Below are 21,650 nucleotides of genomic sequence, written 5' to 3'. Positions count from 1 at the left end.
TGAATAAATCTGGTCTTATTATAGTTCTTTTTATCCAAAATTAATTAATTAATAGGTTTGAAAATAATACAATTTCTTTATACTTCGGATTCCTTAAGTTACTAAACCCCCAAAAGCAGTAAAAAATCATTATAAGCAATAACAAATATTTTATGATAAAGTTCATGAAGAGATTTAAATACTTATACTACTTAAATAAAACATGAGTACAAATATTAACATTTCTATGGGGGAAGATAATGAATTTCTAATGCCAAATGATTTCACTAGCCTAAAATTGTTTTCTTACATTTATTTTATATTTTTTTAAAAAACTCACTCTTCCTATATCATCAGTTTAATGCTATTGTGATAGATAGTTCATAAAACTTCATATTTTTCTTAATGCTTTGGAGGTTCTGTGTAATTGCTCTAGTAAATCTCTGAAGTGAAGACACCAGAAGATCTAATTTTGGAAGTTATGACAGGGAACAAATCATTGGCCATCTCTTGATTATATCATTGAAAAAAATCTTTTCTGCCCCTAGAAAAACCAAGGGACCAGCAAACATGTGTTTGGTAATTTGTTGTAGCAGCAACACAATACTAATACAAATTGTTTACTCATTCTTCTGTTGATGGACATTATAGCTATTCCAAGTTTGGAGCAATTGTGAATAACACTGCTATGACCACTTTTTCACAATGCATTTGGTGGAAATTTTTCACTTGTTTTGTGGAATAAGAATAAAAAATAAGAATAAGAATAAAATTTCTGGGTCATAAAAAAAATAACTGGCCTTACTAAGAGAGTTTCTATCCTTCCTACTCACAGGTTCCATTCTTCAGAGACATCACAAAAATTTACTACGGAGATATCCTGAACAAAGATGTATGCCTACATGGCTAATGCCTTCTTTGCCTCTATAGTCAAAGTAAGTGCCTATGTGTTTGATCTCACAGATGTTAGAAAAGCCATACCTCAGACTCAAAGAGATTTAGTTCAGCATATGTTCATTAAGCACCTACTAAGTCCCAGATGCTAAATGTGCTAAATTTGGTGCTGATTTGGTGCTAAATGTGCTGAAATAAATAGGACATTAGGTAGCCCTGCCTTCCAGGTACTTAGAGCCTAATGCCAGGAAAAAAAAAAGAAATATTGTAAATAAACGCCATGACATTCAGTATGCACATACATTGTGATAGAGGCCAATGTAAGTCACTAACACCCCCTACTGCCAGCTTGCTAATGTATGAATTTCCCTTTAAAGATATGAGACTTTGCATTGTATTATTAGAGATAAGGCTTAAAACAGAAATATCCCAAGAGAAATAAAACAGTGAATCAAATCCAGACTAAGACAGTGGTTTTAAAACTGTGCTTCATCAATTTCATGTGCCTTCAGGGCCCTTCCTTCTTTCAATCACAGAAGCTCAGACCTTATCTGTTTTACATATTTGAACTCTTCCTAAGTTTTCATTTTGTAGGAAATATCCCTTGGCTAAAAATAACAAACACACAGCAAACAAGTAAAAAAACAAATTAACAAAGGTTTGAATATTACTTTGTGTGCTGAAAGATCTCCTTCTAAAAGCAGGTTCAGAGGACGGGCAGGATTAAGTCAGGGGAGGGGAGAAGCTTAGAGACAAGGTGCAGGAGAGAGAAGCTGAAACTAAGATGGTTTAATTTGTTCCAGGGCAAAGAGTTGTGGAAACCAGAATGTGAAGGGAAGCTCTTTGAAGAGAAACCTCAAAGAAAATAGTTTATATTCAATTCCACTACACTTAAGTGAAGAAAATATAATTTATCTAATTTCTTTTCAAAAAGAATTTATTTTTTTTAAAGATTATTTTGAGAGAATATGCGAGAGCGCACAAGCAGGGGAGGGGCAGAGAGAGAATCCCAAGCAGGCTTCTTGATGTCAGCCCAGAGCCTGATGCAGGGCTCAATCTCACAAACTGTGAGATCATGACCTGAGCCGAAATCAAGAGTTGGATACTTAACCAACTGAGCCACCCAGGCGCCCCCCCAAAAAACCAAACGAAACCCAAATTCCAAGTGACATATGGCTATAATCTCCTAAAACACATATTTGACAATTTTTTCTACAGCACATTCTCCATTAAGACCCAACTCTTCAGTTCCATTGTAACAGCATTCTGTTGAGTTGTCCCTTACACACTTTTCCTCACTTCCCCACTTCCTTTATTCCTTCTTTAGCCAAGTGGTTTATCATCTTTACAACAATAAACTAATTAAGGTTTCTACCTACCTCAGGGAGATTTTACAGTGTACCTCCCCTCCAAAACAATCTCTCTATGTTAATCTTTCCCAGAGTGGGATTAGGTTGCTAAGGAGATACATGGGAATTACCAGCTCTCAGTATCAAGACTTCAAATATAATTTAATTAATTATGGACATGACCCTAAGGCAAAATGGAACTAGAGAACAGTCCTCCTCTACTTTATGGATCTTCTTCCCTTCTGTCCTATACATCTTAAAAATGTGCTGTATTATCCGGATAGAGAGTTAAAGTAATCCACACAGCGCTCTATTTGTAGCCCAGAATAGAAGCTGGCTGGCCTGTATCATATACTGCCTGGGGTCACAAGAGTCAAAGAGAGGTAGCCTAACAGGAAATCTTAATGATCTCAGCCTCTATGCAGCACTCTATGTTTCTCAATCTGGTTACCTAAGCCTAAATTTAAGGTTACCTGCATGTTGCCAAGTCTAGATTAGATCTAAATGAAATACAATGTGAAGGGTGCCTGGGTGGCTCAGTCAGTTAAGTGTCTGACTTCAGCTCAGGTCATGATCTTGTGGTTTGTGGGTTCGAGCCCTGCGTTGGGCTCTGTGCTGACAGCTCGGAGCCTGGAGCCTGCTTCAGATTCTGTGTCTCCTTCTCTCTCTGCCCCTGCCTTGCTCGCACTCTGTGTCTCTCTCTCTCAATCTCTCAAAAATAAATAAACATTTTTTAAAAAATTCTTTTTAAATAAATACAATGTGAGCCTAATATAGACACATTTCTAAAAGTGAAAAAAGATGAAATTAATTTTAATAACATACATAACTGTTATAGATTTTATTTAAAGGACATATATCCAAATATCATTTCCACATCAATCGATACTAAAAATTAATGATATTTACATTCTTTTTTTGTTGTCTTCAAAAATCATGTATATATTTTACACTTATATACCTCTCAATTCAGATGTTGGTCTTTACTCAAAAATAATCTATTCAGGTTCTCTAAAATATCCACTTGCAAAAGTATATTCACATACTCAAGTTCCTCTAAACATGGTTAAAAGTTTTCCAATAACTGAGTTAAATATTTTAATAAATCAAATTACATTGAAATTAAAATTAATTACATTTAAATTAAAAGAATTAAAATCAAACACTCAATCCTTAGTTTGGTCACATTTTAAGCAATCAATAGCCATATGTGGCCAGTAGATACCATGTTGGACAGCACACTAAATTAAAAGTTGCTATAGATCTCTCAAAGAGAGATTGGTTATATTTAAATAAAGGGAAGGAGGTGAATTCTTACAAGGCACACCAGTAACTTTAGTGCTCCAGATATTAATAATTAGAAGTTTCTCAAAACTGTTGGAGCACCATGCATTGCGCACTGAGTCGTTAGGGAAGTGCAATACTCACCTTCTTCTTTATCAGACATAACTTCCACAGCAGTCGTGATGGGAGGTTAGGGTGATCTTTTTTGAGAGCTGAGTTCCAAGTCCCTAAACACAATCACATTAAATACTGCATTGATAATAAATACTTCCTTTTATCTATTTCTTTCACCCACTCATGAAAAAAAAAATAGGATGATTAACACTTTTTATACATCACTCCTCTGCTCTAAAATCTCCTATGACTGCCACTTCTTTTTTTTTTTTTTTAATTTTTAACATTTATTAATTTTTGAGAGACAGGGAGAGACAGAGTATGAGCAGGGAAGGGGCAGAGACAGAGGGAGACACAGAATCCGAAGGAGGCTCCAGGCTCTGAGCTGTCAGCACAGAGCCTGACGCGGGGCTCAAACTCATGAACTGCGAGATCATGACTTGAGCCGAAGTCGGAAGCTCAACCGACTAAGCCACCCAGGTGCCCCTATGCCTGCCACTTCTAAAGACAGTAACCACAAGAGCTAGCATTGGGTGGGGCTCTGTGGTTTACCAAATGCTTGTGTGTGTGTGTGTGTGTGTGTGTGTGTGTGTGTGTGTGTGTGTGTGTGTATCACCTTACTGATTCCAAACAACCTGACTGGAACTTATCCCACTTTTGGCAGATGTGGAAACTGGAGCTCAGAGATGTGAAACAACTTGTCAAAGTAAGCATATATTTAGTGGCATGTACATAACTCAAATCCAGATCTTTGGGCCCAATTCCCTATGCAGGCCCCTCTGAATTCTCACTATTTTCCCACTAATATCCAGTTAATACCTGGCACATACCTTACACATCCTTGCTTTGAGCCAACACACTTGAGCTTAGGTTGACATTAGTTTTCTACTCAGAATGCCCCGTTCTCACACCTTTGTTTTCTTATGTCCTACCCATCCTTACAACATAGGTTCAAATCCTACCTCCTCCATGATCACCCCAGCCTCTAGGGGCCTGTTCTTGCAAACATAGCAGTTATGATGTCCATGCCTCTTACTTGAAACTTAGTACATGCTTCTGTGTAGGGAGCTAAAAAAACAAACAAAAAAACAGAGTGAAAGATATAAATAGAAGTTCTGTATTCTTAATTAAACTCTAAGTGCCTTGAAAACCACAGTGTACTTTATACCTGTGGCTCCTCAACCCTGGATGTCTATTTAAGTTGCCTGGGTGGGAAATGGTTAAAAATGAAATCAAAGTCTAGAGTTGGGCCTAGGAATCTGTGTTTTTTTGTTTTGTTTTGTTTTTTAAGTTTCCCAAAAGATTCAAAGGTTCAGCTGGAGGAGTGAACCACTGCCTTTTGCCTTGAACTTCCTAATGCCCACCTCAGTGAATCACATTCTGGAAGTGCTCAGTAAAGGGCTGATAAACATGTTGACTAAGCTGAGCCCTTCTTCCTATGTTTGAAATTATCACTACTTCCAATGGATTATCCAAAATGCTTCAAATGTTACCCCAGGGAGTCAGGGGTTACCCCAGGGAGTCAAATGTTACCCCAGGGAGTCAAATGACCCCAGGAAGTCAGTTATACCAATGCATATTACTGTGTGCTCACATGACTTTATAATTAGAAATAGGAATATTAAATGTTTTACAGAGTCCCATGGACCCTCTTGTTCTAAAACCCTAGGTGTAATTTTTAATTAGCTGACTAGAGCATCAAACTGTGGTGAAGTATTCAAGACCTTTTAAATACTCTGGGCATTATTTGAGTAAATGCACAAGCCATCATGGCCCTATGGAAGTCATGACTCTATGACAACATGATCTTAGGTAAAAGGCTACAACACTTTTTCTCAGCTTCTACTCAGAGGGGGGGAAATATTGCAGTTAGTTTTAAAAAGCAAATCTGAAACATCCAAAAATGATTCATTCTCAAATTGTCAGCATTATACCATGGGCAAGAGTACAGACCATGTACCTCATTTGCCTGATTGTACAAATGAACTGGGACAAATTGAAATACTGCACCTCCCTTAGCAATTAACAATCAAAACTCATCTTCTGGTCTGGCTTAATTACTATCTCCTTTCCATTTAAATATAAGAAGAAAACAAAGGTGTTTTGTGCTCTGTCATTTGCTTGTTTTAATCTCCACAGCAATGGACTCTTCTCTGGGGCGGTTGGCTCTTCCACCTTAATTCAGTATGCCAGGAGTGTCAGCCTGCATTAAATTGGCTGGCAAGAAAGCCGTCCCACAGTCCTTTTAATGCACAAAACTAGCCAAGCATCCTAAGGGGTGCTGGTGTGGTAATGTCCCCACAAACCCAAGGTGATAGGGAGTAACTGAGACAGAATCTGGGGGTGGATGAAGTCTTTGGAGTCTATAACAAGTGTGAAAATAATCCATGGATCAGAGTATAAAGCAAATGGAAAAGTCATCAGATAGACAGAGGTGTCCATTTCCTAGAAAATGATGAGGATGGAACTGATTAAAGATACGGAGCACAGAATATCAGATAGGGTCCCTCTCCACTTTCCATCCCCAGCAGACAGTTATGAAATGTTGCGTACCTCCTGATATATTGACCAATTTCAATTAATAAGAGCAAATCTAGTATCTGGGTTTTACAAGGGGTACTTCATCCATTTTGGAAGAAAAGGCAAACACATAAGTCAAAATTTTAAATAAAATCCAAACAACTATATGGCAGATGTCATAAGAAAGCCTGTGAGCTTTGTAAATAAGTGATATAAACCCATGAGTGCCATGAGTTCAAATGAAGACAAGACCACTGAAGGCTAAGAAAGGACTGAAGAAATGCATCAAAGGGAGACTGAGCAAAATATGGAAGGGTGACTGTTGAGGTAACAGTGAAATTTTGAAAAACTGGTTCAGCACAGGCATCAACCAATTAGAAGTGGATGCTGGCCAGCACACCTGTATGGTACTGAGTATCAGATCCGTCCCGAGTGGGTCAGGTTGGCTGCTTTAAGAGGAACAGAGAAGCAGGCAGGTGAGAGAAACAGCAAATGTAAGGTGAGAAAGCACATGGACAGCAAATAGTGGCTCTGATTTAAGCAGAGGTTAGACTATATGCTGTTGAAGTGGGCAACAAACCATTGAAATAGTTTGAAGCAAGCAATGACATAAGCAGTGTTCTGGAATGTGACTTCCATAAAGGAAGGATTCTCTTTTCTTCCTTGCTTCAGTCCCAGTGCCTTAAACAGGACCTAGCATTTAGAAGGATTTCAAAAACTGTTTGTGGAATGAGTAATTGTGTCAACAGGATGCTGGAAAGGGATGCCCTACCTTCTTATGTCTTTTCAGGAACATCTGTGAAAAAGTCCTTCCACCCCCTCTCCTCCCGTAGATGCTCAAGGCTCTCCTATCAGGTTATAGGAATGCTAAGGGTTTCTAATTCTATTTCTATGTGGATAAAAAAAGCAAGCAGAAGTGGAAACAGCATTTCCCTACCTTATCTCCTTAGCTTATCCTTCCAAAGTAGATGACTGGGAAGAATTTATCATGGTACCTTATATAATTAAGGATCCTGGTGACAAAACAAAACAACAAAAACAAAAAACTGCCCTATGGTATTCAGCAGGACTTGGGGAAACACGTCATGGTCCATCGATGTAGACAGTCAGTTTCAACAGTCAAGATAAGGGTGAATGAGAGCAATGCTCCTAACCTTCAATCACATGTTAGTCCCTCCCCACTTCTCCATGTTAGAAATTGCACTTATATCCACCCAGTTACTCAAGCCATAAAACGTTGACTCCTCCGTATTTTTACCTACCACATCCAATCCATCAAGTCTTCTACATTTTTAACTTCAAAATACATCTGCTTCTCCTCATCTTCCCTCTTCCCAGTCACAATCATTTCATTCTTGGAATGCTGAAATAGCCCCCTACCTGCTCTCTCAATTTCCAATCTAATCCTATTCCCATTCATTCTCCACACAACAGAAGTTGTCTTCTTAAATGTTTATCAGAGCATATCATTCCCTTTCCATTACTTCCGAATGCATTTAGAATAAAACCCAGCTTCTTGCCTTGGGCTTTTCTCTCTCTCGCAACTGAGTAAGTATGGATGAAAAATATAGCACTGTCATCGCACAGCTCCATCCAGAACTGAGCCAAGGGGCTTGCTTTGACTTCTCTTAGCCTCAGCTTCCTTATTTGCAAAATAAAACTGTTGGGAAATAATACCTGGAAGGCCCCATTAGTTTCTAAAAACTGTTATTACATTGCTTTTGTATGCAATTCTAACTGGCCCCAAAACTCAAACACTATGAAGTTAAGAGTTTGTGCCTCCCTCTAGTTCCTCTTCACTTTCCTGAGCAGAATATCCAAGAAAGTGGCCTAGGCCTGACCTCTTTCCATCACATCCCTGGTTGCAACCCTCCGCATGTGCTCTCTACCCTTGGCCACCAGGGTCTCCCTCTCAGATTTTGTCCTGTCGCTTGTCCTGTTTCATTCCCTGATAAGTGTGAGCCCTCCTCCACTTTTTCTCTTTCAAGAAAACAAGGATCTTTGGGTCCTTTTCCAGATTTGTTTCCAAACTTCTCTCTGCCAAGTCTCCTTGTCCCTCAGACCAGATATCAGATATGCTGGCACCAAACAATAGGAATTAAAAAAAAAAAAAAAAGGAGCATAGGGAGAAAAAAGGAAACAGAACAAGTCCTCACTAGGTCCAATATAACAGAGCCAATATTAGACATTTATAATGGGTAAAAAGGTATACTCAGAGAACAGGAGAATAAAAAACTTATAACTGTATAATTAAAATTATGAACCAAATTAATGAGATAGCCATAAAATGAGTTGGAAAGAAGATACTTTATGAATTCACCAACACCAGTATCAACTAAGCTGGGATCCTGGGGAACACATGTAACAGTGGCAAACACACTTCTTTCCTGACGCAGAAACCTCCGATTGTCTAATTAACTTGGATGAAGACATTTCTCAGAGCCAGGAAGTGGGAAGGGAAAGGACATAATTGAATCATTAGGATATTGCCCCAGCTGACACAAATATCAGAATCTCAGAGCACTGTGGAGATAGCAAAGTTGGATTTCAGTCCTGATTCTGTCATTGCCAAAGTGTGTGATCTCAGCCAAACCACTTAACCTCATAGAATTCCACTTCCTTCCTGAATTCCTGTCTATAAGTGAAGAATTTAAAATAGACACACAATTCTTAAAAGAGCAGCTTCAACCTATGTTTAAAGGAAACAGTTTCTCAGAAGTCAATGAGGACAATAGATGAAAGCCTGGCTGTTCTCACTCAAGAGAGTCTCAGACCTTCTCCCTGCATGGCCCTCACTGCCACCAACACCAACCCAACACTCCAGGGTTGGAAAAGTCCAGTCGGTGACTACAGGTGCCTTGTGAGTGTAAGGTTCAACTTCATAAAACAGACATTATGCTGTATTTCCTTGTGGGCTTGCATGGACACTGGCACTTAATTAGGAGATCCCAAATATTCCTGGTTTTACATAAAATATTTAGGTCTTCAAATCACCAAAGATAGCTATTAATTTCATTTCAATTAGCAAGTCGTTAAAAAGGAGATGTTAAACTGAGAAGACTCGCACATGATGCTTGAAAATACTCTAAGCTTAAATATACAAATTCTTTCCCATTTGGCTTCAATGTGTAAAACTGGTCCTTCTGAGCCATATGCAATAAGCTATAAAGTTTTTCTGTGTTCTTACCTTAGGGTTTTGATACAGAGATAGATAAAATAGGATTTGGGAACACATGAACATGTACATTTAAGGCCACTGAGAATCAAAGTTTACCAACAGGAGATGAGGGCCAGGGTTGGCAAGATAAGACTATCATTCCACAGTGGTCAAGTGGAGTAACCGGTCAGGGAGAGGGAAGCAATCAATGTCAGATGTAGCCGTACTTCAGTAAAGAGATCAACTACTAGAGAGAACTGAAATATTGACTTTTAGTCCCTGAACTTTCCAAAATCATAAGCACAAAAATAACATACACAACATAGATAATTTTGACAAATCAAAGGAAAAGACAGACAATCTAATATAAAGGTAGGCAAATGATTGCAATGGACACTGCAAAGAGGATTTTCAATGGGAAATCAGCATGTGAAAAGATGGCTCAAAACTCATTGGTCATTAAGGAAACACAAAGTAAAACCACAACTACCACACACCCAAACAAATGGCTTTCACAAAATCCTAGGTGTTGATAAGGATATAGAGCTACTGAAATATGCATTTACTGCCTGTTGGGAGTGTAAATTGGTAATCTCTGGAAAACTATTTGGCAGTATGTTCAAAACCTAAATAGGTTAAAAAAGAAGATGGCGGCATAGGAGGGCACTGGGCTCACCATGTCCTGCTGATCACTTGGATTCCACCCACACCTGCCTATATAACCCAGAAAACCACCAGAAGACTAGCAGAACAGACTCTCTGGAGCCAAGCATAGACAAGAGGCCCATGGAAGAGGGTAGGAAGGGCGGGGAGGATTGTGCGCTACATGGACTGGTGGGAGGGAGCTGGGCGGTGGAGGGGCAGCCCCCCGGCAAGGCAGAGCCCCCAAGTCTGGCTTGCAAATGCGGAGGGGCCAGACGGAATGTGTTCTGACAGCCAGCAGGACTTAACATCTGGAATGTTAAAAGTCAACAGCTCTGCTCGGAGAGTGGGAGGGTGAGAGGACACCGGGAGGGAGAGGTGTTGAGCCCTAGAAGACAGAACTCAGCGCGGCAGAGAACAAAGGTGCTGTCAAGCACCATCTCCCTCTCCCATTCCCCAGCCAAAATCAAAGGGAACCAGTTCCCATCACTGAACTTACTTGCTTGCACCACGCAAGCACCCAATGCTGTGCTTCTGTGGATCCATCCCTCCGACGGGATGGCCCACAGGGGCTGCAGGGCCCACAGGGGACCACCTATGGCAAAGCAAGCTAAGCCTGCCCCTCCTGCCCCTACGCACCTTACAGATCCACCCCAGCTAATACACCAGATCCCATCAAAGCAGCACCACAAGCCTGGAAGTGTGCAAGTAGCCTGGACAGGGGCCACACCACTCCACAGTGAGTTGGGCCCTTGGGAGAGGGGAAGATAAGGTACACACCAGTCTGACTGTGGCCCCAGCGGTGGGCTGGGGGCAGACATTGGGTCTCACTGAGGCCATGCCCACCAACACAAGTTTCTCCACACTGCACAGGGGAAGTGCCCTGCAGTTCCACACCACCCCAGGGGCTACCCAAAATGATGAAACAGAAGAATTCTCCTCAAAAGAAACTCCAGGAAGTAGTGACACTAACAAATTGGTCAAAAATTATATAAGCAATATAACAGAACAACAATTTAGAATAATAGTCATAAAATTAATCACAGGGCTTGAAAAAAGTATAGAGGACAGCAGAGAATCTTTTGCTACAGAGACCAAAGGACTAAGAAATAGTCATGAGGAGCTAAAAAATGCTATAAATGAGGTGCAAAATAAAATGGAGGTGACCACAGCTCAGATTGAAGAGGCAGAGGAGAGAATAGGTGAATTAGAAGATAAAATTATGGAAAAAGAGGAAGCTGAGAAAAGAGAGATAAAAAAAAATCCAGCAGTATGAGGGGAGAATTACAGAATTAAGTGATGCAATCAAACAGAGCAATATCTGTATCATAGGTATTCCAGAAGAAGAAGAAGAGAAAGGGGCATAAAGTGTACTTGAACAAATCATAGCTGAGAACTTCTCTGATCTGGGGAAGGAAACAGGCATTGAAATCCAAGAGGCACAGGGAACTCTCTTCAGACGTAACTTGCATCAATCTTCTGCACGACACATCATAGTGAAACTGGCAAAATACAAGGATAAAGAAAATTCTGAAAGCAGCTAGGGGTAAACACACTCTAACATAAAGGGAGACCCATAAGACTAGTGCCAGACCTATATACTGAAACTTGGCAGGACAGAAAGGAATGGCAGGAAATCTTCAATGTGATGAACAGAAAAATATGCAGCCATGAATCCTTTATCCAGCAAGTCTGTCATTCAGAATAGAAAGAGAAATAAAGGTCTTCCCAAACAAACAAAAACTTCAGGAATTAATCACCGTTAAACCAGCCCTACAAGAGATCCTAAGGGGGATTCTGTGAGTGAAATGCTGCAAGGACCACAAAGTACCAGAGACATCACTACAAGCATGAAACCTACAGACATCACAATGACTCTAAACCCATATCCTTCAATAATAACACTGAATGTAAATGGACTAAATGCTCCAACCAAAAGACATAGGGTATCAGAATAGATTAAAAAAAGCAAGACCCATCTATTTGTTGTCTACAAGAGACTCATTTTAGACCTGAGGACACCTTCAGATTGGAAGTGAGGGGATGGAGAACTATCTATCATGCTACTGGAAGTCAAAAGAAAACTGGAGTAGCCATACTTATATCAGACAAACTAGACTTCAAATTAAAGGCTGTAACAAGAGATGAAGAAGGGCATTACATAATAATTGCAGGGTCTATTCATCAGGAAGAGCTAGACATATAAATGTCTGTGAGCCAAATACAGAGCCCTCAAATACATAAAACAATCACAAACATAAGCAACCTTATTGATAAAAATGTGGTAATTGCAAGGGACTTTAATACTCCACTTGCAGCAATAGATAAATCATCTAGACACAGGATCAGTAAAGAAACAAGGGTCCTGAATGATACATTGGATCGGATGGACTTGACAGGTATATTTAGAACTCTGCATCCCAAAGCATCAGAATATATTTTCTTCTCAAATGCACATGGAACATTCTCCAAGATAGATCACATACTGGGTCACAAAACAGCCCTTCATAAGTACACAAGAATTGAGATCATACCATGCATACTTTCAGACCACAATGCTATGAAGCTTGAAATCAACCACAGGAAAAAGTCTGGAAAACCTCCAAAAGCATGGAGGTTAAAAAACACCCTACTAAAGAATGAATGGGTCAACCAGGCAATGAGAGAAGAAATTTAAAAATATATGGAAACAAATGAAAATGAAAACACAACAATCCAAATGCTTTGGGATGCAGCGAAGGCCGTCCTCAGAGGAAAATACATTGCAATCCAGCCTATATCAAGAAACAAGAAAAATCCCAAATACAAAATCTAAGGGCACACCTAAAGGAAATAGAAGCAGAACAGCAAGGACACCCCAAACCAAGCCGAAGAAGAGAAATAATAAAGATCAGAGCAGAAATAAACAATAAAGATTCTAAAAAAAAAACCTGTAGAGCAGATGAATGAAACCAAGAGTTGGTTTTTTGAAAAAATAAACAAAATTGATAAACCTCTAGCCAGGCTTCTCAAAAAGAAAAGGGAGAGGACTCGAATAGATAAAATCATGAATGAAAATGGAATTATTACAACCAATCCCTCAGAAATACAAGCAATTATCAGCAAATACTATGAAAAATTATATGCCAACAAACTGAACAACCTGTAAGAAATGGACAAATTCCTAAGCACCCACACACTTCCAAAACTCAAACAGGAAGAAACAGAAAACTTTAACAGACCCATAACCAGCAAAGAAATTGAATCAGTTACCAAAAATCTTCCAACAAATAAGAATCCAGGACCAGATGGCTTCCCTAGGGAATTCTACCAGACATTTAAAGCAGAGATAATACCTATCTTTCTCAAGCTATTCCAAAAAATAGAAAGGGAAGGAAAACTTCCAGACTCATTCTATGAAGCCAGCATTACTTTGATTCCTAAACCAGACAGAGACCCAGTAAAAAAAGAGCACTACAGGTCAATACCCCTGAAGAATATGGATGCAAAAATTCTCAACAAGATACTAGCAAATCGAATTCAACAGCATATGAAAAGAATTCTTCGCCATGATCAAGTGGGATTCATTCCTGGGCTGCAGGGCTGGTTCAACATTTGCAAATCAGTCAGTGTGATACATCACATTAATAAAAGAAAAGATAAGAACCATATGATCCTGTCAATTGATGCAGAAAAAGCATTTGACAAAATTCAGCAACCTTTCTTAACAAAAACCCTCGAGAAAGTCGGGATAGAAGGAACATACTTAAACATCATAAAAGCCATTTATGAAAAGCGCACAGCTAACATCATCCTCAATGGGGAAAAACTGAGAGCTTTCCCCCTGAGATCAGGAACACAACAGGGATGTCCACTCTCACCACTGTTGTTTAATATAGTGTTGGAAGCTCTAGCATCAGCAATCAGACAACAAAAGGAAATCAAAGGCATCCAAATTGGCAAAGATGAAGTCAAGCTTTCACTTTTTGCAGATGACATGATATTATACACAGGAAATCTGATAGACTCCACCAAAAGTCTGCTAGAACTGATACATGAATTCAACAAAGTCACAGGATACAAAATCAATGTACAGAAATCAGTTGCATTTTATACACTAAAAATGAAGCAACAGAATGACAAATAAAGAAACTGATCCCATTCACAATTGCACCCAGAATCATAAAATACCTAGGAATAAACCTAACCAAAGATGTAAAAGATCTGTTTGCTGAAAACTATAGAAAGCTTATGAAGGAAATTGAGGAAGATATAAAGAAATGGAAAAACATTCTGTGCTCATGGATTGGAAGAATATTGTTAAAATGCCAATACTACCCAAAGCTAACTACACATTCAATGCAATCCCAATCAAAATTGTACCAGAATTCTTCTTGAAGCTGGAACAAACAATCCTAAAATTTGTATGGAACCACAAAAGACCCCAAATAGCCAATGTAATATTGAAGAAGAAGACCAAACCAGGAGGCATCACAATCCCAGACTTTAGCCTCTACTACAAAGCTGTAACCATCAAGACAGCATGGTAATGGCACAAAAACAGACATGGACCAATGGAATAGAATAGAGACTCCAGAATTGGACCCACAAAAGTATGGCCAACTAATCTTTGACAAAGCAGGAAAGAGTATCCAAGGAAAAAAGACAGCCTCTTTAACAAATGGTGCTGGGAGAGCTGGACAGCAACATGCAGAAGGATGAAACTAGACCACTTTCGTACACCATTCACAAATTAAATTCAAAATGGATAAAGGACCTGAATGTGAGAAAGGAAACCATCAACACCCTAGAGGAGAAAGCAGGAAAAAACTTCTCTGACCTCAGCCACAGCAATTTCGTACTTGACACATACCCAAAGGCAAGGGAATTAAAAGCAAAAATGAACTATTGGGACCTCATGAAGATGAAAACCTTCTGCACTGCAAAGGAAACAATCAACAAAACTAAAAGGCAACCAACAGAATGGGAATGACATATCGGACAAAGGGCTGGTATCCAAAATCTATAAAGAATTCACCAAACTCCATACCCAAAAGACAAATAATCCAGTGCAGAAATGGGCAGAAGACATGAATAGACACTTCTCTAAAGAAGACATCCGGATGGCCAACAGGCACATGAAAAGATGCTCAACGTCGCTCCTCGTCAGGGAAATACAAATCAAAACCACACTCAGATACCACCTCAGGCCAGTCAGAGTGGTTAAAATGAACAAATCAGGAGACTATAGATGCTGGCGAGGATGTGGAGAAATGGGATCCCTCTTGCACTATTGGTGGGAATGCAAATCTGTGCAGCTGTTCTGGAAAACAGTGTGGACGTTCCTCAAAAAATTAAAAATAGATCTACCCCATGACCCAGCATTAGCGCTGCTAGGAATTTACCCAAGGGATACAGGAGTGATGATGCATAGGGGCACTTGTACCCCAATGTTTACAGCAGCACTTTCAACAATAGCCAAATTATCCAAAGAGCCATCAACTGATTAATGGATAAAGAAATTTTGCTTTATACACACAATGGAATACTATGTGGCAATGAGAAAGAATGAAATATGGCCTTCTGTAGCAATGTGGATGGAACTGGAGAGTGTTATGCTAAGTGAAATAAGTCATACAGAGAAAGACAGATACCATATGTTTTCACTCTTTTGTGGATGCTGAAAAACTTAACAGAAGGCCAGGGGGAGGGGAAGGAAAAAAAAGTTAGAGACAGAGGGAACCAAAACATAACAGACTCTTGAAAACTGAGAACAAACTGAGGGTTGATGGGGGGGTGGGAGGGAGGGGAGGGTGGGTGATGGGCATTGAGGAGGGCACCTGTTGGGATGAGCTCTGGGTGTTGTATAGAAACCAATTTGACAATAAATTTCATATTAAGAAAAAAAAAGCTAAATATATGCCTAACTATGGCCCAGCCTCCCACTCCCAACAGAAACACTTTACAATGTATACTAAAAGACACATATAAGAATGATCACTGAGCGCAGCACTATTCTGTAACAGGAAAAACTGGAAGCAACTCCAGTGTCCACTGACAGTAGAATAGATAAATCGCAGCATATTCATACAATTCAATGTGTCACAGCAGTGAGGATGACCTGCTATACACACAGACATAACTGACTCTCTCTCTCTCTCTCTCTCTCTCTTTCTTTCTCTCTCTCTCCCTCTCTCTTTCTGTCACACACACACACACACACACACAATCCTGAGATAATGCATGGAGAAGACAGAATGTATACCTCCATTAATGTCAAGTTCACAAAAGGCAAAATATTAATGGTAATAGAAAACAGGGTAATGGTGACCTTTTGGAGAAAGGGTGTAGTGTCTGATGGGGCACAAGGAAAGCCTATAGGGTGCTGGTAATGTTTATTTATCAGATGGTGGTTACACAGGCATGTTTACTTTGTGAATATTCCTCAAGCTGTATACTTAGGAATTGTGCACTTTTCTGATAGTATGTTATACATCAATTTAAATTTAACAATAAATTTTAAGTTTTAATTATTAGTTTTTCAAAGCAACCTATTAATCCTCTGAAAACACTACTTTCATCATTGTAGATAGTTTTGTTTCTACTCTTCTTACTCCTTCTCAAAAGAAAAAATGAAGCTAAGAACTTTGCTAAAGGCCAACAATATCTACACTAGAATGTAAGCCCCACTAGGGAAGGAACAATTTTTTTTTTTATTTCTTTTGTGTCTTCCATAAGACTGATCACATGGCTAACCAAGCAATAAGGACCTCGTAAAAAATGTATTTGAATTCCTACAAGAAGTCCTCTAACATTATAATCTTAGTTTTCACAGAGTTCCTAATATTTATTTAGAAATCTCAGTACTACTAATTTTTCCATGTAATGTGTCATGATTTTTTGCAGTATGGCTAATGGACTTTTTTTAATGGAGCCAATGGTCTCTAGTGGGTGACACTGACATTAATAAATGACCAGCAAACGAATACATACTTCTAACCGATGATGTGTATGTACACAGGAAAAGTTCAGAGTGCTGGGACCAAATGTAGCAGGAGGCCGGGTAAAGTCCCACAGGGTGGCCATTACAAAAGATTTTCTCAAAAAAGTGGCATCTGTGAAGTGATGGCTGAAGTGTGTTTCCTAGTTTCCTAGGCAAGAGGGTAGGGGAGGAAGTGCATTCATACATCATCTTGTTTACTCCTTCCAGCAGCTGGAGGAAGTAGTTAGCATTTCATTTCACTGCCTGGAGAAACTGAGGTTCAGTGAAATTCAAACAACTTTTCCAAGTTCCCACAGCTAGCATGGGGATTAAGGAGTGCACTTGTGGTGATGAGCACCAGGTGATGTATGGGACTGTTTAATTTTATGCACCTAGTTCCCTTGATAGGAAGACCATAATTATCCAAATGAGGAAAGGAGCTAATTACTTTGGCCCAAATTGAGTAGTAATCACACACACACACACACACACACACACACACACACACACACACACACTGGTTTCAGAAAAGCCAACACTATTCCACGTTTTTCTCATCTAAAACTCCCAGTCTTTGAATTTAACCTTAAGATACTGACAGAAAGGGGCCGGGGAGCAGGTAATAAGATTTTTCTTGAATGAAATGTTAAAAATATTTGAAGTTATATCTTGTAAATTTGAATTTGGTGAAATTTTAGTTAGAAACATATCAGATACAATTCATGCGTCCAGGAACAACAAAAAAAAGTCACAGTACTTTACTTCTTAAGCACTCTATTATATCAGAAATGCTTTCCATATATCTTAGGAAGATTCACATCTCAATACATGCAGTTATGCCTTCAACAAGAATTGTGGCATGTTGGGACTCTGTTTCTCATGATTTTTCACAGATGAAAACTGTGCTGTTATAAAAGTACATTCTCTCAGCTATTAATCACACATGCCTTAAATAGAAGACATTAACATTTTATAAATAACAATAAAGAATGAAAGCCAGATTTTAAAGCAGCTCCTGCTTAGATGTTTAGGACATTATGTAAACAGCTAGAGACAACAATGAAAACACTATAAAGTTAATTACCACAAATTAAATAAAATAAATTAAAGACCAGAACTGTTAAACTGTTTCAATGGAATTTGGCTGTGCTCAGATAGTCGCGTTGATGTTAAAGAGCTAGATCTAGAAATATGAACAAAATCATGAAATACTATAAATCCTGGTATCTATTTTCAGATTTCTTCTTTCCCCATTACCTTATAACTTGATGGGCTATGAAACAGTTTTGGAGTTTATTTTAAATTTGGAAACAATCTTAGGAGTCGCCTTCTTGTTAGTCCTCATTTTATGGGTGAGAATACAGCTGTATGGGGATGTGAGTGATTTGTCCAACTTAACACTGGGTTTGTGGACACCCTGGAACCAGAATTCAGGTCTCCTGACTCCTGCTAAAGCACAATTTTCCCTAACAAAATTCCTTCCAGGAAATAGTACACCCCGTTCATGAATTCTTTCATGCCTTTACTTTCTATCTCCTCTGTGAATCAGTCCTTCTATCCCTACTTTGTTCTAATAGAGACAATATAACGTGGTGGTGAAGAGCAAAGACGGTAGTCTCAAGAGGACCTGGGTTCAAGCCGAGGGCTTTGCACCTTCCTGGTCATTGTCCTTAGACATGGGGGACCAATTCATCCGTTTGCCTAGGACTTTCCTGTTTTAAAACTGAAGGTCCTGAGTCTTGGCAGCCACCTCAGTCCCATATAAATTAGGTTAGCTATTTACTTAACTCTATAAGCTTGAGCTCTTTTATCTGTAAAATATGGATCATCGTCATTCTTATGCCTCATAGTGCTGCTAGGAGATCAAATGAATGAATAACTGTATGAAAATATTCAGCATAGCTCCTAAGCCTGGCTCATCTAAGCCCTCATTTACATATGGATCCTTTCCTCTTCCACCTCTCCATGTTAGAGATGTAGATTTGAAAGTCTGTAAGACTCAAGTGATACGTAAAGCCAAGAGAGAGAAAAGAGTTTCCTGAGAAACAGGACAAGCAGCTGACTTGTGGAGGGTGGGAATAGCACAGAAAGAAAGAGAGTGCCTTGAGGCACTTGGTCAGCATAATCAGACAAGAAATGAAAGAATTTCAGGGCAATGGCATGCTTGGAAAAACTTAGTAACAAATTCTACTCTTGAGTCTATAAACACATGCAGATTCCATAAAGGATTTCTTTTTTTATTTTTTAAAATATTTATTTATTTTTGAGAGACAGAGTATGAGCAGGGGAGGGGTAAGGAGAGAGAGGGAGACACAGAATCTGAAGCAGGCTCCAGGCTCTGAGCTGCCAGCACAGAGCCCAACACAGAGCTTGAACTCACAAGCCATGAGATCATGACCTGAGCTGAAGTCGGAAGCTTAACCAACTGAGCCACCCAGGTGTCCCTCCAAAAAGGATTTTTTAAAAGTAAGTAAAAAGAGGAAGTGAGAGTGAGGGGTAAATAGGTATAATACTTTGCTACATGGGATAACTTTAGAAACATGAAGAATCATCAAAAGAGACAAAAACACCTATAATTACCACATCACTGATATAGACAGTACCATATCTAGCATTTATATCTTTCTAGAAAAAAAATATCGAAGTGGAATAACATATTGAACAACAAATATCAAAACACCTATCTTTTTCTCACCAATATCTGGCTGAAGTCTTTTTCCCCAGGAGTGAGACAGGCCTGAATCAGGTAGAAATCTTTAGTAATCAGGAGTAGAAAACAAATGCAGAGTGGTGATAGCAAAGAAACTGTGAATGCTGTTCTAGTTCCTAGACACAGGCAGAGGCTACTTGGAATTCAGTCGCAGTGGGAAACCCAGAACTCAGCCCAATTCCCACATCAGGTGCAGGATCAGGACCAGGCCCTGCTGAAAAACCACCAGATGAGAGGAGGCAGAAAATACAACTTCCAAACCATTCTTGGAGCAAGGACTTATCAAAAGCTCTATACTGGGGAGGCAGAAGATATACACATGTCCCACCACCCAGACCAGCCATACCAGCCACTGGCTCAGAGACAGAACTTGAAATATCATCAGTATCACAAGGGCAGGAGCCCCTAGGAACCAACCTAAGACCTGGTTCTGGAATGGAAAACACTGTGTCAACTACAGTACTATGAATCAGAATGCAGTGAGTATAAATAAAACATAAAAATATGATACAACTTCTACTCTACGTAAGCCTGAAAATTATTATAAAATCATTTCAAAATTACAAAACACATGCCCAAAACAAACACTAAGAAAGATACAGTCAATAAAATCAACTACTCTGTAGTAATTCACTCCATCGGAAATGAAAATGATAAAAGAATTTAAAATAAGTAGGTTAAGAATCCACCAAGAGACAGAGGAGGAAATAATATTCCTAAAAATATATATATGACAATATGAAACAAAGAAGCCAGAAATAAAGACATAAAAAAAAATCAGAGCTTTCAGGATAAAAATATATCCCTCTTTTAGGGGCACCTGAGTGGCTCAGTCGGTTGAGTATCTGACTTTGGCTCAGGTCACAATCTCACGGTTCATGAGTTCAAGCCCCACCTCAGAGTCTCTGCTGTCAGCATGGAGCCTGCTTTGGATCCTCTGCCCCTCGTGGTCTCTGCACCTCCCCTGTTCACATGCATGTGTTCTCTCTTGCTCTCTCTCTCTCAAAAATAAACATTGAAAAATATATTCTTTGAAAAAATTTTATAAACTCAGTATACAGAATAAAATCTAGACTAGATATGGTATAAGAAAAAATACTGAGGAATTTCCCAGAAGATAACAAAGATATAGATAAAAAGATTAAATAACAATTAAAATTTATAAAACATAGACTAAAAGATCCCAAAATGTGTATAAAAGAAGTTCCAGAAAGGAAAAAAAGAAGAAGAAGAAAAAGAAAAAGAAATGGAAAAAAGCAATGTTTGAAGAGCCAGTATTGAAAAATGACATGAATCTTGAGATTCAAAGTACACTCTGAATGCCAGGCAAGAAGAATAAAAATAAATCTATATCCAGATACTTCTTAGCATCAGGAATGAAGAGGAAAGAGTCATCTGTGCTCACTGTCTCTGATTTCTGTCTTCCCATTCTTTTTTGAACCCACTCTCATCAGGCTTTTGCCCTCACTACTCCATCTAAACTGCTTCTAATGGACTCTGTGATGTGCCAACCACAGCCTCTAGAAGAACTTACTGCCCAGCTGCTAGAAATGCACCAGGAGACAGTTCTGACCCTTCCTGAGACTGCACTGGCTAAGGGAGTCACTTTGTCCAAAATCAGGGTCCTTTCCAGGACAGCCCACTTCCAATGACTAGTCAACATGGTGTTTATGCAGGTCCAGATACCTCACTCTGTCTCAACAGCAGAGCTCCTCATGGGATTTGCTGCAACCTTCATTAGACTGGGCATCACAGCCCAACTTCCTGCCTTCTTCCCTCCCTTCCACAGATGGCAATTATGAAAGTAATTCTTAGCAAACCTCTTACTCATCTCCATCTCAGAGTCTTACTCATCTCCATCTCCTCACAACCTGCCATTCCTTCTATCAGGGTCACTGATGACCTTCATGCTGTTAAACCCAACTGCCAATTCTTAGCCTTTATCTTGGTTCACCTATCAACTGTATTTTACATATTTCATCACTGACTCATTCTTGAAATGTTTTCTGCATTTGGCTCCTAGGAACCCCCACTGTCCTA

At 39.2% G+C, this 21,650-nt stretch overlaps 1 protein-coding gene across 23 annotated transcripts in view; it reads right to left on the bottom strand.

The window, feature by feature from the left end:
- Positions 1 to 21,650, bottom strand: part of IQCM (IQ motif containing M) — a 644,218-nt gene that overhangs the window by 565,428 nt on the left and 57,140 nt on the right. For all 23 annotated transcript variants that reach the window (XR_006216738.1, XR_006216737.1, XR_006216740.1 and 20 more), the window contains 2 exons: positions 4,583 to 4,688; positions 3,651 to 3,733 (listed from right to left, as the gene is read on the bottom strand). Coding sequence is in view for 19 of the 23 variants with exons in the window: in XM_042983796.1 (XP_042839730.1) it covers positions 3,651 to 3,669 (19 nt within the window). In the remaining 4 variants the exon portion in view is untranslated. The remainder of the gene's footprint in view (positions 1 to 3,650; positions 3,734 to 4,582; positions 4,689 to 21,650) is intronic.

Source organism: Panthera tigris, chromosome B1 (assembly GCF_018350195.1).
Source record: "Panthera tigris isolate Pti1 chromosome B1, P.tigris_Pti1_mat1.1, whole genome shotgun sequence".
NCBI classification, from domain to species: Eukaryota; Metazoa; Chordata; class Mammalia; order Carnivora; family Felidae; genus Panthera; species Panthera tigris.
This window is presented reverse-complemented; position numbering and strand designations above follow the sequence as displayed.